This window comes from Sander lucioperca, chromosome 6 (genome assembly GCF_008315115.2).
Source record: "Sander lucioperca isolate FBNREF2018 chromosome 6, SLUC_FBN_1.2, whole genome shotgun sequence".
Classification (NCBI taxonomy): Eukaryota; Metazoa; Chordata; class Actinopteri; order Perciformes; family Percidae; genus Sander; species Sander lucioperca.
In genome coordinates, this window is record NC_050178.1 from 14,818,788 (window position 1) to 14,832,727 (window position 13,940).

At 40.0% G+C, this 13,940-nt stretch overlaps 2 protein-coding genes across 2 annotated transcripts in view; one reads left to right on the forward strand and one right to left on the reverse strand.

The window, feature by feature from the left end:
* Window positions 1-13,940, reverse strand: part of LOC116059772 (copine-9-like) — a 310,601-nt gene that overhangs the window by 32,604 nt on the left and 264,057 nt on the right. The window lies entirely within an intron of this gene.
* On the forward strand, window positions 12,786-13,601 carry LOC116059774 (putative ATP-dependent DNA helicase Q1). The gene is made up of 2 exons (XM_031313027.2): window positions 12,786-12,975; window positions 13,083-13,601. The coding sequence occupies exons 1-2, from the start codon at window positions 12,831-12,833 to the stop codon at window positions 13,442-13,444; spliced, it is 507 nt and encodes a 168-aa protein (XP_031168887.1). The 5' UTR covers window positions 12,786-12,830; the 3' UTR covers window positions 13,445-13,601.

The window sequence follows — 13,940 nt, forward strand, 5'->3', positions numbered from 1 at the left end:
CTATATAAATACAGTCCATTTACATTTACATTGTAGGAAGAAATCTCTAATAAGAAGAAGTAGTTAAGTTTAAGGACCAATGCAACAAAAATAAACTACTGGGTAGGAGTGCTTCAGTGCGGTCTTTTACATAATACTCCAGAGCCTCAAGACCTCTGTCGTGGGAGATATTGATGAGGCTTTCCATATATAAGATGGCCAGAATTAAATCATTAGGTAACTCTTTTAATGCTCATATCTTGTTGATTAAATCAGTAGAGTCCTTAATATATGATGGAAGATTATGTGGTTTAAGAAAATGATCAACATTTTAAGTTAACTCTAGTAAAGAATCATTGCTGGATACAATATTTCAGCTTTTAACCAACCAACTGTTGCAGACATCATGATATAATTGTTAAGCTGTGTCCTATCAGGACTCCCTCCCACTGCTCATATTTGGCTGCTTCAACTCTTTTGACACCGATTTCTCAGTAAATTCTTAATACAAAGCAGTACTTTGAAACTGGGAAAAACAACCAGCACTACTTTATTTAAACAACTATGCATTTTGTATTTAAGAATAGCAAGACAATATGATACATGATTCAAGTTACAAACATAAGAAGATAGTGACTGAGTTTTTTTATCCTCCCACCCACTACCAAAAAGCATGTTAACTACTTCAACATACATTTTTCTCTCCTTTCCTTCTGGCCAGCAAATTTCTCAATGACTCTCTGATTAAGGAGACTCAATTAACATCACACAAACTTTAACCTTGTTGTGAATCTCACTGTGCATTGGGGTCCTTAACATATATATTTTGTTCAGCTAATTAGAAGTACTTACATTTCTACAAGACTCTCAGAAGAACTCAGCTGCTCCTGTCCTGAATTCGTTCAGTTATACCATTGAATCTGTTGCTCATAGCACTAATGTAATCTCGACTTGTCATACTGCCCTATGCGCCGCCACAGATCGGGCTGAAGCATACAGCCACAGGCAAGTCTCAAGGAGGCTGCAAATGAGTGGGGAGGGGATGCAGCGTTGTGATTGGCAGCAGCTTAACAAGCAATTAAGCAGCCTGCAACTGCCTTGCACCTGTTGTACTTCAGTCAAGCCGTGTTTTTGTCATAAGCTGTGTTGGAAACCATTCACTCACTCACTACTCCCTATATAGTGTTTATTAAATAGTGAACTATATGGGGAACGACCAAACAAGATTTCGGACACTCAATGAAAATATCGTTGCATCAGTAGATGCGCTATTATGCATTATTTGTGTGCATCATGGAAACAAACCGAAACAAATACGTACATAAATCATACCAACACTCATTAGAATAGAAAAAAGGTTGTATATATGTTGCATGTTGCAATCTGGTATATGGGGGTGAAATGTAGGGTACATCACAGTGGCGGCTTGTCAATAGAGGGCGCTAGTGCGCCTCCCCCATCAAATTCCAGAAATATAAATGTATACAAAAATGATATAAAATAAAATGGTTTACTCATACGATGTGCCGGCTGGTAGTAAGAGCCTCAGCATTTAATAAAAACTGGCTTTAATCGGTTAACTATTTTCTATGTTTCAATATGTTTCATGCGGTTTCATGGGCAGGGATGCCGGACAAATGTATGTCTATCTGAGTCCTTAAATTTTCAGCAAACAAGTTACCTGAAGCTGGTCTCTAAATCGTTTCTTAAAGATTGTCCTCCAGGCGCAACTCACTTCCCCTGGCAAATCAGAATTGAATACATGTTATTTTATCCAATCTGATTGATTCTTGACACCTGTCATTCAACTTTATGCTCTTGGCCACTACTGTGCAGGCGATACCATCACTCCGCCAAAACCTTGCTAGGCTGACAAATCACACAGTGACACAGATCACTTTCGTAGAGATAATGGCAGCAGTTAAACCAAATTCTCAAAAAGTCATTGATTTACAAAAAAAAACTTTCACAAAGCGTTCACTGGAAGAAAAAAAGAGGTTAAAGGATTTCGGACTGGACCAACCCGATTTACAAATCAATCAGCAGCAGGCCAGTGACCGAGGATGAAGCTACACCCGGGGCCTGGCTGACTGGATGTGATGTTAGCAATGCCTTTTTTTGCTTTCCCTGTCTTTTATTTCAAAGTATCGACACTGAGGTTTTGTGGACAACAATGGGGGTAAGAGTCGACCTAAAACATCTCTCTGAAAAATGCAAACGTCATGAAAGTAGTCGCAGACATCTTGATAATAGCATGAAGCTAACGTTTTTTGTCAGAGTTAGCATTGCTGAACAAGTAGATGAAGGCTACAGGATTGGCATTGGAAGGCACAACGAAGAGGTGACAAAAAATCTAGGGATGTCCCGATCAGGTTTTTTTGCCCTCGAGTCATTTGATTTTGAGTATCTACCGATAGCGAGTCCCGATCCGATACTTCTATAATATATAAAAAAAGAATAAAGAAAAGCGAAAAAACAGATGCAGGATGTTCCTTATTTTTTATTTAATTCACCTTATTTTAACATTCAACAACTCTGTTAAACAGAGCACTTCAGTTACATATCTCACAGTTTGCTATGGCAATGTTGTTGTCATCAACTTTATAATACCTCCAGACCGCAGACATACTCGCGCTTTCGCTTTCAAGCTGCTTCCATGTTCTACTTTGCTGGCATTTAACCAATAGTGTCTCTGCAACAAAGTGATGTCATGCCGCACGTGTTGCTGTTTCTGTGTGGAGTCAAAATGGTCTAACTCTGTGCCACCGCATAACTATAGATGTGTTCAAAAAAAATGAGTATATACATATATATCCGAGTCCTGATCGGGAGGTAACGTCCGATTCCGATCAAGTCTGAAACCACGTGATCGGGCCTGATTTCCGATCACGTGATCGGATCTGGACATCCCTAAAAAAATTGACACATACTGTCCAGGATAATAGACTGTGACATTTTGTGGAGCCGACAAAAACAACGTGCAGGAAAGATTTTATGAGTTCATCCCTCTGCAGTGAGCTACAGCTGAGTCCATTGCTACTGCACTATCAATACTGTTTTTGAGCACAGAGAGGATCTCATTCGCTGTTTCGAGAGCATAGACTCAGGTAACTTTGACCCCAATACTGTCAGAGAAGCAGGAGCCCTGGCCATGCTACTGGAGGATCAGGATTTTAAGTTCTTTCTGGAACTTTATCACCACATCATGCAACATGTAGACTTCCTCTATGCCAAGCTCCAGAAGCAAAACATTGATTCGGTATATATCAAAGGGAGCATCCAACAGTTCCAACAGGAAATACAAAAAAATCAGGTAACTGTATTCCTGTAAGATGATCATTATTTGCTTTCTCTCATTATTAACTTTCTTTGTCTTTTGCCAATATTATAATAAATTATCTTTGTCCATTGCAGAAACTCTCTCCATTCCATTAGTGAGCACAGCAGTGGTTCTCGTGAAAGGATTGCAGGTTTGTTATAGAAATCAGTCAAAATACCATTTTACATTATTGTTGTGCTGCAGAGATGTCCTGCCCACATATCATATTGTACAGACTCAAGAAAACATTTTTTGTTTGGCATAAATCCTTACAAAAATCATAATTTTAATAGTATACAACAGCATCCTGAAAAAAAAAAAATTGGCAATATTAAAATAAATGATCAAATGAAATATGAAGTCATAAACTACCCACCAAAAATATATATATATTTTTAATTATCTCTATAGGTCTGTGACACCATCCTGGGACACACTAGGGAGTGTTTTTCCTTCACAGACCACCTTGTCTGTGCCACCTTGTTGTCATTACCACACCCATGACCAGAAGTGCTTCTCAACCTTGAAAAGAATAAAAACCTTTCTCAGAAACACCATGACCCAGGAGAGGCTGAATGCACTGGCCATGCTGTCCATGGAAAAGAGACTTGTTACTGAGATGACTGACTTTAAATAAACCATAATAAGCCATTGATGGAGTAACTTAAGTAAGTCATGTTTAAGTAGTGTTATGAAAATATTCTGTTATGTTGTCTCAGTGAATTTGTATGTACATTTCTTTGGGGAGACAGGTTCAAGTCTTATAATGTTAATACATCCATGTTGGAAGGGTGCGTGCTGTAGTGTTCGCTAACATTAGCATATTTAGCAAGCTAACTTAGCAAAAATGCCATGCTTGGAAATGACATGTTGGATAGAAACATTTCAGCCATTAAGTGTTTTAGAAATGAATCAGTTTTAAATATTTATTGATGGCAGTGAAATTACAGTTTGGCAGTACATCCCGCCTTGGACCCTTGGTGATAGGCCCAACTCTAAGAGTTGCTATAATAAACTAAAGATAGGGTGACCAGACGTCCCCAAATGTATAGTCGCGCACCTACACGCGCAGGCTCAAGACAGCCAGAGCAAGCGCTGCTCAGGGCTCAACTTCGGTAAAGTTAGAAAGATATTCACAGATTCGAACTTCCGGGATCAATTACTCTGCAGTGAAATGTTATTAAATCACAAAGACGCATCTTTCCTACCGTAGTAAGATAAACAACGAGCTACAAACTCATTTTCATCAACACGAGCCGTCCTCCAACCTGGAGAAATAACATTGGTCTCTACGAGCAGCCGGCGGTGAGACAGTAGTAAGACGGGTGCTTAGGGACGGTCTACAAACTACAACACTGAAAAGAGATACAACAAAAATATTTATTAATTTAATGATTAAATAAGGTAGTGTCTTTAAACGTACCTCAATTATAACTTGTCTCCTGCTAGTTGTACTACAGCACTTACTTTTCAAAAATAGGCATATGCCTAATTTTGGGGAATATTTTTTGCCAAAAAAATGTAATATGTCAAAATTACAGAGTCATGTCTCCAAAACTACTCCACACATAGAAGCCCCCCTGCTGGTTGTACTACAGCACTTACCTTTCAAAAAATACGCATCTCAGAAATCTGGTCACCTTAACTAAAGATAGTATGAAACGGTACACCTGGCTCCTAAATGGGCATGGGCCTCATTTGAAAGTGTAGTGAGTGTTGTGTGGACAGATAAAAAGTTAAATTTGTATAATTTATGGGGCATTCACGAACGTTAGTTGACGACGTTAGCTTATCTGTTGCCAGATCTCGCAAGAGTTTGTTCCTCAGACAGAAACATTAATTTTGTCGGTGTCATGTGAAACATTTTATTCTTATTATTTAAGGGACAAGTTGGTATGTAGCATCTGTGATGTGAGCTTTTTGAGGTATTGTAGCCATAAAGTTCTATATAAAATAATAGATTTACTGTTTCCATCTTGCATCATATAAATCCCCTGAAATCAAACTACTTGACAACATTAGCATCATACCATATGTGGTGTAAACATTTTGGGCCAATTTTACATAAAACACATCAAAACAGGCTTATGGCGTGAAACATTAAACATTATTGAAACTATGTTTCCATTCTCGCTTCTTGCTTTGGATAAAAGCGTCAGCTAAAATGACATGTAATGTAATTCTGCACGTTTTCTGTCACTTTTTCAAATTGCTGCCTCCAATAGAGGACCAAGGAGGAGGGCGCAAACAAGACTTGCCACTTTGAGAGTTGGTCTCCTCAATCCTGATATGGAATCATTCCACCCACAAAAAGCTATGTTACATATGTTTAATTATCCATAGGCTACATTAAATGTTCCTGTAAGAGAATGTAGCACAGACAATTGTTGCACAAATAACTTGTTTGTAGTGATTTTCTTGCAATTTGCATTGTAGCAGAAGCTTTGAGAAAAGTAAAGGTGCCAGTGTCCTTATTTACGGAGGAGTTCTATGCTGTCCTCAGGAATGCGTTTCCGAGAGTGGGCAGCACTGATTTTGACTTGGCAAGGCTAGATTGTCACAGAAATATCAGAAGACTTCAGGTTTCTCCACTGTCACCATCTGTGCTGAAAGCCAGCAGGAAGCTTAATCAATCAGCTTTATATATACACGCCAAGGTACTGTACATTGACCATACCTTGAGCTAAACATGTATCACTGTATTGGGTCGACCTGTTTATCTGGACTTTATGATTCCTACTGATGCACTGGAACACTGATGCCTATAACTGAACTATGTTATAGTAACATTTACTCCCTACTTTTTAAAGGAGAGTCTAGGAGAGCAGGTCGTTTCAGGTGGATTTCATGTAAGAAAATTTTTTTACCACCTTACAAATCTGCGAGAAGTAACATTTCAGCAGTATATTGTAGGTGTAAACATCCAGATGATCAAATAACCAATACATTGTTGTTTGGGTCTCTTTAGGATGCTGAAGAAGTCTTAGACTCTGGCCAAAGCCTGGACCAAAATGATCTAGGCACCTTTGTCAATTTGTCTACCTGTGTAAGTTCTATTTAAAAGCAGGGTTGTTAACTATTTCCAACATCCATTCAATTATTTGAAATGGTCTTTAAACCCGACAGCAATAAATAACTTATGTGCCCTGCTCTAAAGCAGCGACAGAGCGGTGCTCATGTACATGTGTGGGTCGGAGCCCCTACCAACCCTGCCTTTTTAAAGCTGTATATCGTATCATATAATATAATAGCATATTGGATCATTTGCCAACAAATGGGGTGTTGTCCTGGTATTTTGAAGGATGTACAGGTGGTCCATACTTTGCATAACACCCCGGAAAGGCCTCATACAATGGAGAGGGATGTAGTTATTAGCACACTTATCATTATCTAATGAACAAAGTGTTAAGAAAATCAGTTGTGGAAATTTTAATATAAGTGTCAAGTCTATCCATCTGACAACTTTTACAACACTACCACATAACTATTATGTATCTACTGTATGTGTGACACTTTATTATGATTGTTGGTTTCTAAAGTTTGATGGCTGGTGTTAAAGCTGAATTATAGTAATAATAATTCTGAACATGTGTCATTTACATATTAGTTTTTACAAATGTGCTGATGCAGGCTCTGGGTTTTTCTTTTTGTTATTATGATAAGGATAATTGAACGTTGACATAGTGGAAACATGGATCGATGAGACCATCTCTACCGGCTGTGTCAACTATTGTTTCACAGTCTCTCTCTGACCGGAGAGTAATGCTACTTGAAAATGATGATTGATGCAGAAGTGAACATGGATTACAATTACTGTTCACTTTGAGTTATCTAAATATTTGCGCCAGAGAAATGGTAACGTGCTGTTGTTCATTGTGGGTGTCTTTCTGTATTCTCTCTTAAAGATAATCACTGCTAACACTGGAGCCCTGGACAAAGTTTGGGGTTAGACAAAGCCCTGAGGAGATGCTACTTTCTCAACCTTACCAACACTTCTTTAAATAGTTTTTTACTTGTTAATGTTTTATGAAAAGCACTTTGAATTGCCTTGGTGCTGAAATGTGCTATATAAATAAAGCTGCCTTGCCTCACAATGTGCTGAAATCCTGAGAAATTCTGGTCTATGTTGACGTGACAGCCTCAAACAGTTACTACAGACTTATCAGCTGCATATTAACGTGTGTACGATGTGTCGTCTAACCATGTCAGAAGGCAAAAGTGTTCTGAGACACACTAAAACGCAGGGTGAAAAGCCTTAAGGTATAGAGAGGGGCAAGACAAAATATTTTTGTTTAATATGGGGATAACAGTGTACTCTTGGGCTTCCTTTATGTTTAAACTCTGGAGGATTTATAAGGACTATGGTTAACTGCTCCTCAGATCTCTGCAGGGTAAATCCAGACAGCTAGCTAGACTAAGGTGACCAGATTTCTGAGACAAAATCCGGGGACATTTTCAGCTCAGAAGCGTAAATACCTCCAAAAAAGGTAATGTTTTATCTTTGTAAAACTTAAAACGGGGACACTGCCCCAGGGGCGTCACTAGACCTAGAGCTGCACTGGGGCACAAGCCCCCCCTAAGGGGGTCCATGGGCATGCTCCCCTGTCTATTTTAAGGTTTAAATGCATCAATCTGGTGCACTTTGAAAAGAAATTCAGAGGTTAGACTTGATTATTGTTATCTATGGATGGAAATACTGTATTTGTCCTGTAGCCTGAACGATTTTGCACTTCAGAATTTTAACCATGCACACACAGGTGGAATAGTTTTTTCTTCATATTTTTGCATTAATGTCACTAGGAAGCATACCAGTATAAATATATATATTCATATTGTAAGTGGGATATATATATATATATATATATATATATATATATATATATATATATATATATATATATATATATATATATATAGATAGATAGATAGATAGATAGATAGATAGATAGATAGATATAAGTAAGTGGGATTGTCTGGAATCTGGCAATATAATAACCATTATGGTGGGATACACTGGCTAAGCAATTTACAAAAATGTCTGTGCTGACATAAATAGTTTACATGAGAATACATTATAATTTCGGCCCGAAGTTGGAGACCATGTAGAAATTTTCTACTTACTTTCTAATTTTTGCAATTTCAAAACCGGATTACCTGGGAACTACTTGTTGTACCGACGCATGTGTTGAGTGAAAAGTTTGTGAGATATTTCACAGAGAGTAATGGGTGTGCAGAGATTTATGCAGAATGCAAATATGATAACATTAATTTTCTCGCAAACCATTTGTCACAGCAATTGGCGCTAATATCATTGGAAAGCTTAGATTCTGGTTGAGGTGGTTGTGCCAGACTCACGCCTTTGGCTGAGTCTCTATCAGAGGGAGACCAGGAGTGCGGTTGTGAAGAAGTTGGTAATTTCATGGCGCAGATTAACACTTTTGCATGCGCTATATCCGTGTCACATTCTCATTAGGGACTGAGCCCCCCTAAAGGTCTGATCCTAGAATCGCCCCTGCTGCTACTTCATACTTGTACTCCACTACACCTTAGAGGGAAATGTTGTAATGTTTACTGCACTACATTTATCTGACAGCTTTTGCTTTATTGCTTCACGCTGGGCTTGTTTCTGCAACAGCTCATTGAGTATCGGATACAATTAAAACTATTGAGGAAATATTTTCCTTTGACATTGGTCCAGTATTAAATGAGATTGCTGCAGTTGGCAACGGTGAAACAAGCTACAATGTAAGTTAATAGGACGTCAATTGTCCAGCTTGTATTTACGTTCATAAAAGTGCTCGTTTTGCCGCCGACAGGCTCAGATTAATATTGTAATAAGTAATAAGTGTAAGTGTCTGACAACATTATGGAAAGGAGCTCGATCTTTCTGTTAGAGTAAGATCCCTTTTTTAAAGATAAAAAGTCTGCGAAATTGCGTTCGCTACACCCACCAGACTCCATGTAAATAAACAGTTATTTTAGCATTGTAAAATATGGACATTCTAGAACATGTCTGAGCTCTGAGCAGCGCTTGCTCTGGCTTGAGCTTGCGCATGTAGGGTGCGCGAGTCAGCGCGACTATACGTTTGGTCATGTTTTCTTTCTTTCATTCCAATTTTGGGTCTGTCAGTCACAGTGAAAACCGGGGACATTTCCGGGGACAGCTCCAGCCAGGGACAGGTCACCGAAACCGGGGACTGTCCCCGGAAACCGGGGACGTCTGGTCACCCTAAGCTAGACTGTCCAATCTGAGTTTTTTGTTGCACGGCTAAAACAACTTTTGAACGTACACATGTTCCACCAAAACAAGTTCTCTCCGAGCCTATTTTGCGGCGGCACTGCAGCTTTTCTCCGGTGCTTTGCACCACCAAAGATGATTGTGATTAGTTTAAAGGAATGCCATTAAACCAGAGCATGTTTTCCTCCCATCCTGAATGCTATGTGGAATAGCCAGACTCTCCTCCAGCGCGTTTTGGTGGAGGGTCATGCAGAGCGAGACTACATAAAAAGTTCCAACCTTTTTTTTATCACCTTGGTGTTCTTAAAGTGGACATGGATGTTGGATTGTCACTTTTGGAAAGTTACAGAAATCCTACCACACTTACCCCTTAACCACATGTTAATGCCAGGTATAAATGGGCTATCAATGTTTAGAGTCATGTACATGGCATTTCTCCTCCATTCTGATGTTTGCTCTAACAGCTGAACTTTGCTAGCCTGGTCTACATTTAATTTGTACAGAGAGTCTGGCCACTCTCCATTGACAAGTGTTAACTTCCTTGAAGGCGGGTACTCTGTTGAAGTTTAAAACTATTGGATCTGCCCAGAGCCACTCTGGATCTGCCATAACAATCGCTAACTTTTGGTCATGATGTATGTCATGCGCTGGAACCAGCCAGAAACCACGCAGCCGCTCAGGCTGTAAACAACAACCATCCCCCATTTCAATTAACAGAGGAGTGTGTGAAGATGTCTGTCAATGACAACTGCAGGTTATGTTCATCGAATTTAAGAATTAACGGAACAATTGTAAATTCTAAATTTATATTTGACACTAAGGACAGTGATAATGTCAACTGTTGAAGGTGGGTCTAATCATTCACAGTACGCTGCTTCGGTCGTTTTGGATCTGCCGCAAATGCTGCTTAGTGATTACCAGGCTACTGTGCGATACGGAAATTTTTCAGAAGTGGAAGAACGAGGAGACGATGGAGAAATGCCAGGGGGGAGATGCCAGTTCCACTGACAAGAGAGACAGAGACCACACACTTTCAAAAACTCCAAGGGCCGTAAAAAAAGTCCAGGAAATCCACTGAAATACCATTGAGAAGCAGTGTGACCGAGGTAGGGAAACTAAACAAGATGTTGTTTATCTGTAAGTCATGCGGTTTTGTCTTTCGTTGTATTTCCTCAGATAAGCATCCAAGTAATTGGTATCAACAGTAGCTGCTAGCCTAGTTGAAAACGTGGCCTAACTACATCAGGAGTCTCCGACCTACCCCCTCAGTCAAAGCTAGCGTTACTTTGGCCAAATGAATGTTGCGAGACCAATCCGTTTCTGTCTTGTCACCATGAGATAGCCTGGTCCTACCAGACTCTTGGAGCCATGCTAGCCGTGAGACACATGCAGTTCTAATGTCTTATTTACGTTTGCAACGTCCGATGTTGCAGATCTGTATTGGCTTGTTTATTAGTTTGGTGTTAGAGCAAGTCAGATAGGAAGAGAGCTAGAGGCTGTAAAGCTAACTGTTGTAGACCCTCCCCCCATTCAGCATACCATAGACCTACTCCTTTCTCTAGGTAGATTTATCATGTGAATGTAAAATTTTCGAATTAAATTTTCATGCAAGACTCCCCTTTTGTTGTTATTTCAACAATTACTATTAAAACTATTTGTTGTGATCAACTATGACCTCATGAAAAAGACACTGACATACCAATCTGACATTGCTGGGATTGTTGAGAATTTGGCAAAAAGGAATTTTACTTGACCTGCCAATCTCATTTCAAGAAATAGAGAGGTAATGGTCCATTTACTAGCCAGTGTGTTGGACATAGTGGAGGCTGACTGTGTGACCCTGTGTAACCAACAGAACCATTTTATGCTGTGGAGGTCAAGTGCTCTAGACCTGCAATCATTTTCATTTCAAGAGTTACATGATGACCTGAAGCAGCTGTCCCCTTTCCTGTTCAGCATTATTTCAAAAATCACAAAAGACTCTCTCCCTCACATTTGTGCTGCAGCCTCAGTGGCTTTGAGAGGAAGAGAACCCTGTTTATCAGCCCTATCATATTACATAAATTCTGTATTATTGTATGGTGGGGCAAAACAGGCTGTTTTCCAGCGACTGGCCAAACTGATTATCTCTACAGTACACTCCAATGCAGTTAGCAAACAGAAAGAAATGGCCCACTACTGTATGCTTCCAGTCATGTCCTTAAAACGGGACTTGGAGTCATTCCTGAATCAGCCAAGCACAGATGAACACGAGAGGATTATTCAAAGAAGCCTTAAGAACTGTCCTTATCAGGTGAGTTGGTTTAACCTTTAGGTCAACTTTGGAGGTATGCATTTTTTTTCTACTATAATGACTAACTTGATTTATTTGTTCACTACCACAGATACCACTGTCCAACCAAGCAAGGAGGTGGACGCCGTGGATGTCTTCACGTTCAGTACACTGTCAGACCAAGATTTGGGTGTTGCTCCATTGTCTGCCTCAGCACTTCCAACCTCATCTGCACCTCAAACATATTTGATCACCTGGACTTTTACATTCAGACGCATCATCAGTCTACCAGCCAAACCAACAAGTCAATACAATGGATCCACAACAGAGTCACCTCACTACTAACCTCGTGAGACCGTCCTGACCTTGCGAGCTCCAGTTTTCCACTCGCAGATCAGTCTGGCATCTTGAGACAGAGAACATTTGGAGCCTTTCGCCAAACGACCGACTAATCAGTGTTGGTTTTGAGGCGGATTTTGTTGTGACGCAACGATTAGTGACTGTTCAGTCTAAACAACATGGCGGCTTCCACGGATAAAATGAGCATAGCTATCGCGCAAGTTTTATGACAGAGACATCCTCCACTGCCGATTCCAGTTGGTGTTTGGTAGCCCTGAATCTTGGTTACTGAACGAGAAATGGAGGAATATGCTTTCTTCAGAAGTGTACCGTGAAAACTTGGTGGGGATTGTCGTTGATGAGGTTCATGTCACATACAAATGATAAGTTTAAAAACGTTAACGTTAGCTACGTTACCTAACTTAATTGTATGTTAAACGATGGCATTAGAAGAACCGCAAGGTCCTTGAAGCCAAACTAACGCTAGCTACACTAACGTAGCTAACAACTTAGCTAGCTAACAAGCACTAGCAATTCGTTCTTAAGCAACGTTGGCTTACATTCACAAAAGGATGAAATGTTTTTGTATGTTACATAAAATATATTTATGTTGTATGTCAACGGCAATCAACCTATCCAGAGTGATAAGCTAACTAAACATTGCCCTTGCTGTAAATGCTCCTATGCATGTTGTTATTAACCTTTACTCAGTAAGACTCATTGTTGGATCTTGTTTTCTGTCAACCAGGGGAGAGGGTGCAAAAGGAGAGGCTGCCTTCAGGGAGAGCTTTGCCAGGCTGGGAGAACTCCAATCCATTGCCAAAGAAGGTGAGCTAGTTAAAATGGTTATTGGGGGCCAAAGTAGTGAAGCTCTGTAGTCATCCATCATGTTTCTACCTTTTCTTATTATGTGTGTTTGCCTTTTTGTCTTTCAGGTACACCTGTGTTAGCGCTGACAGCATCTGCTGATACCAAGAACAGACGCCGGGTGACCAAGCTGCTGCATATGGAGAATGCAACTGAAGTGACTGTGAGCTCAAACAGGACAAACATCAGGCTTGGACTGACACAGGTTCCTTCCAATGACTTCAGCTGCATGGACTGGGTAGTGAAGGAGGTCAAAGATAAGGCACTGTCATTGTCCCCCATCATTATTTATTGCAAATCACTGAAGTCAGTAGGGAAGGTGTTCAACTATCTTAAAGCAGCACTTGGTGAAGATGCTTGGATTGACAGGGACCAGGATCATAAGGCTGAAAACCTTATGATAGGAATGTTTGATAGGAATGTTTCATAGTAAGACACTCACACAGCATAAACACCGAGTGCTGGCATCATTTAATGGAGAGGGGAGCTGCAGAGTTGTTGTAGCAACAACAGCTCTCGGGATGGGCTTGAATTTTCCGAATGTTTCACATGTTGTCATGTATGGGTCACCAGACGATGTAGAGGATATTGTTGCAATCACATGCAATTTTGTATGTTATCAAACAGTCCGTCAAGGTTGATAAAGTAGTTAAAGGAGTGATTGGCACAGGCACACACAGCTGCTTTAGAAAAGCTTTATTCTGCCATTTTGAGGAGCACACCACAAGTGTTGAGCCAGGACATCTGTGCTGTACCTATTGCCACTCCGTATGTTCATGTGCATCTGAAGTTTGTGGAGAGCCTATTCCTAAACATGAGTTGTTAGGACCAGATGTTTGCATTGATCTGAAATGTAGAGCGGTAACAGATGATGATAGAACCTTAGTCCGGGATATGTTGAAGGAGTACAGGAACTCTTTAGTTAA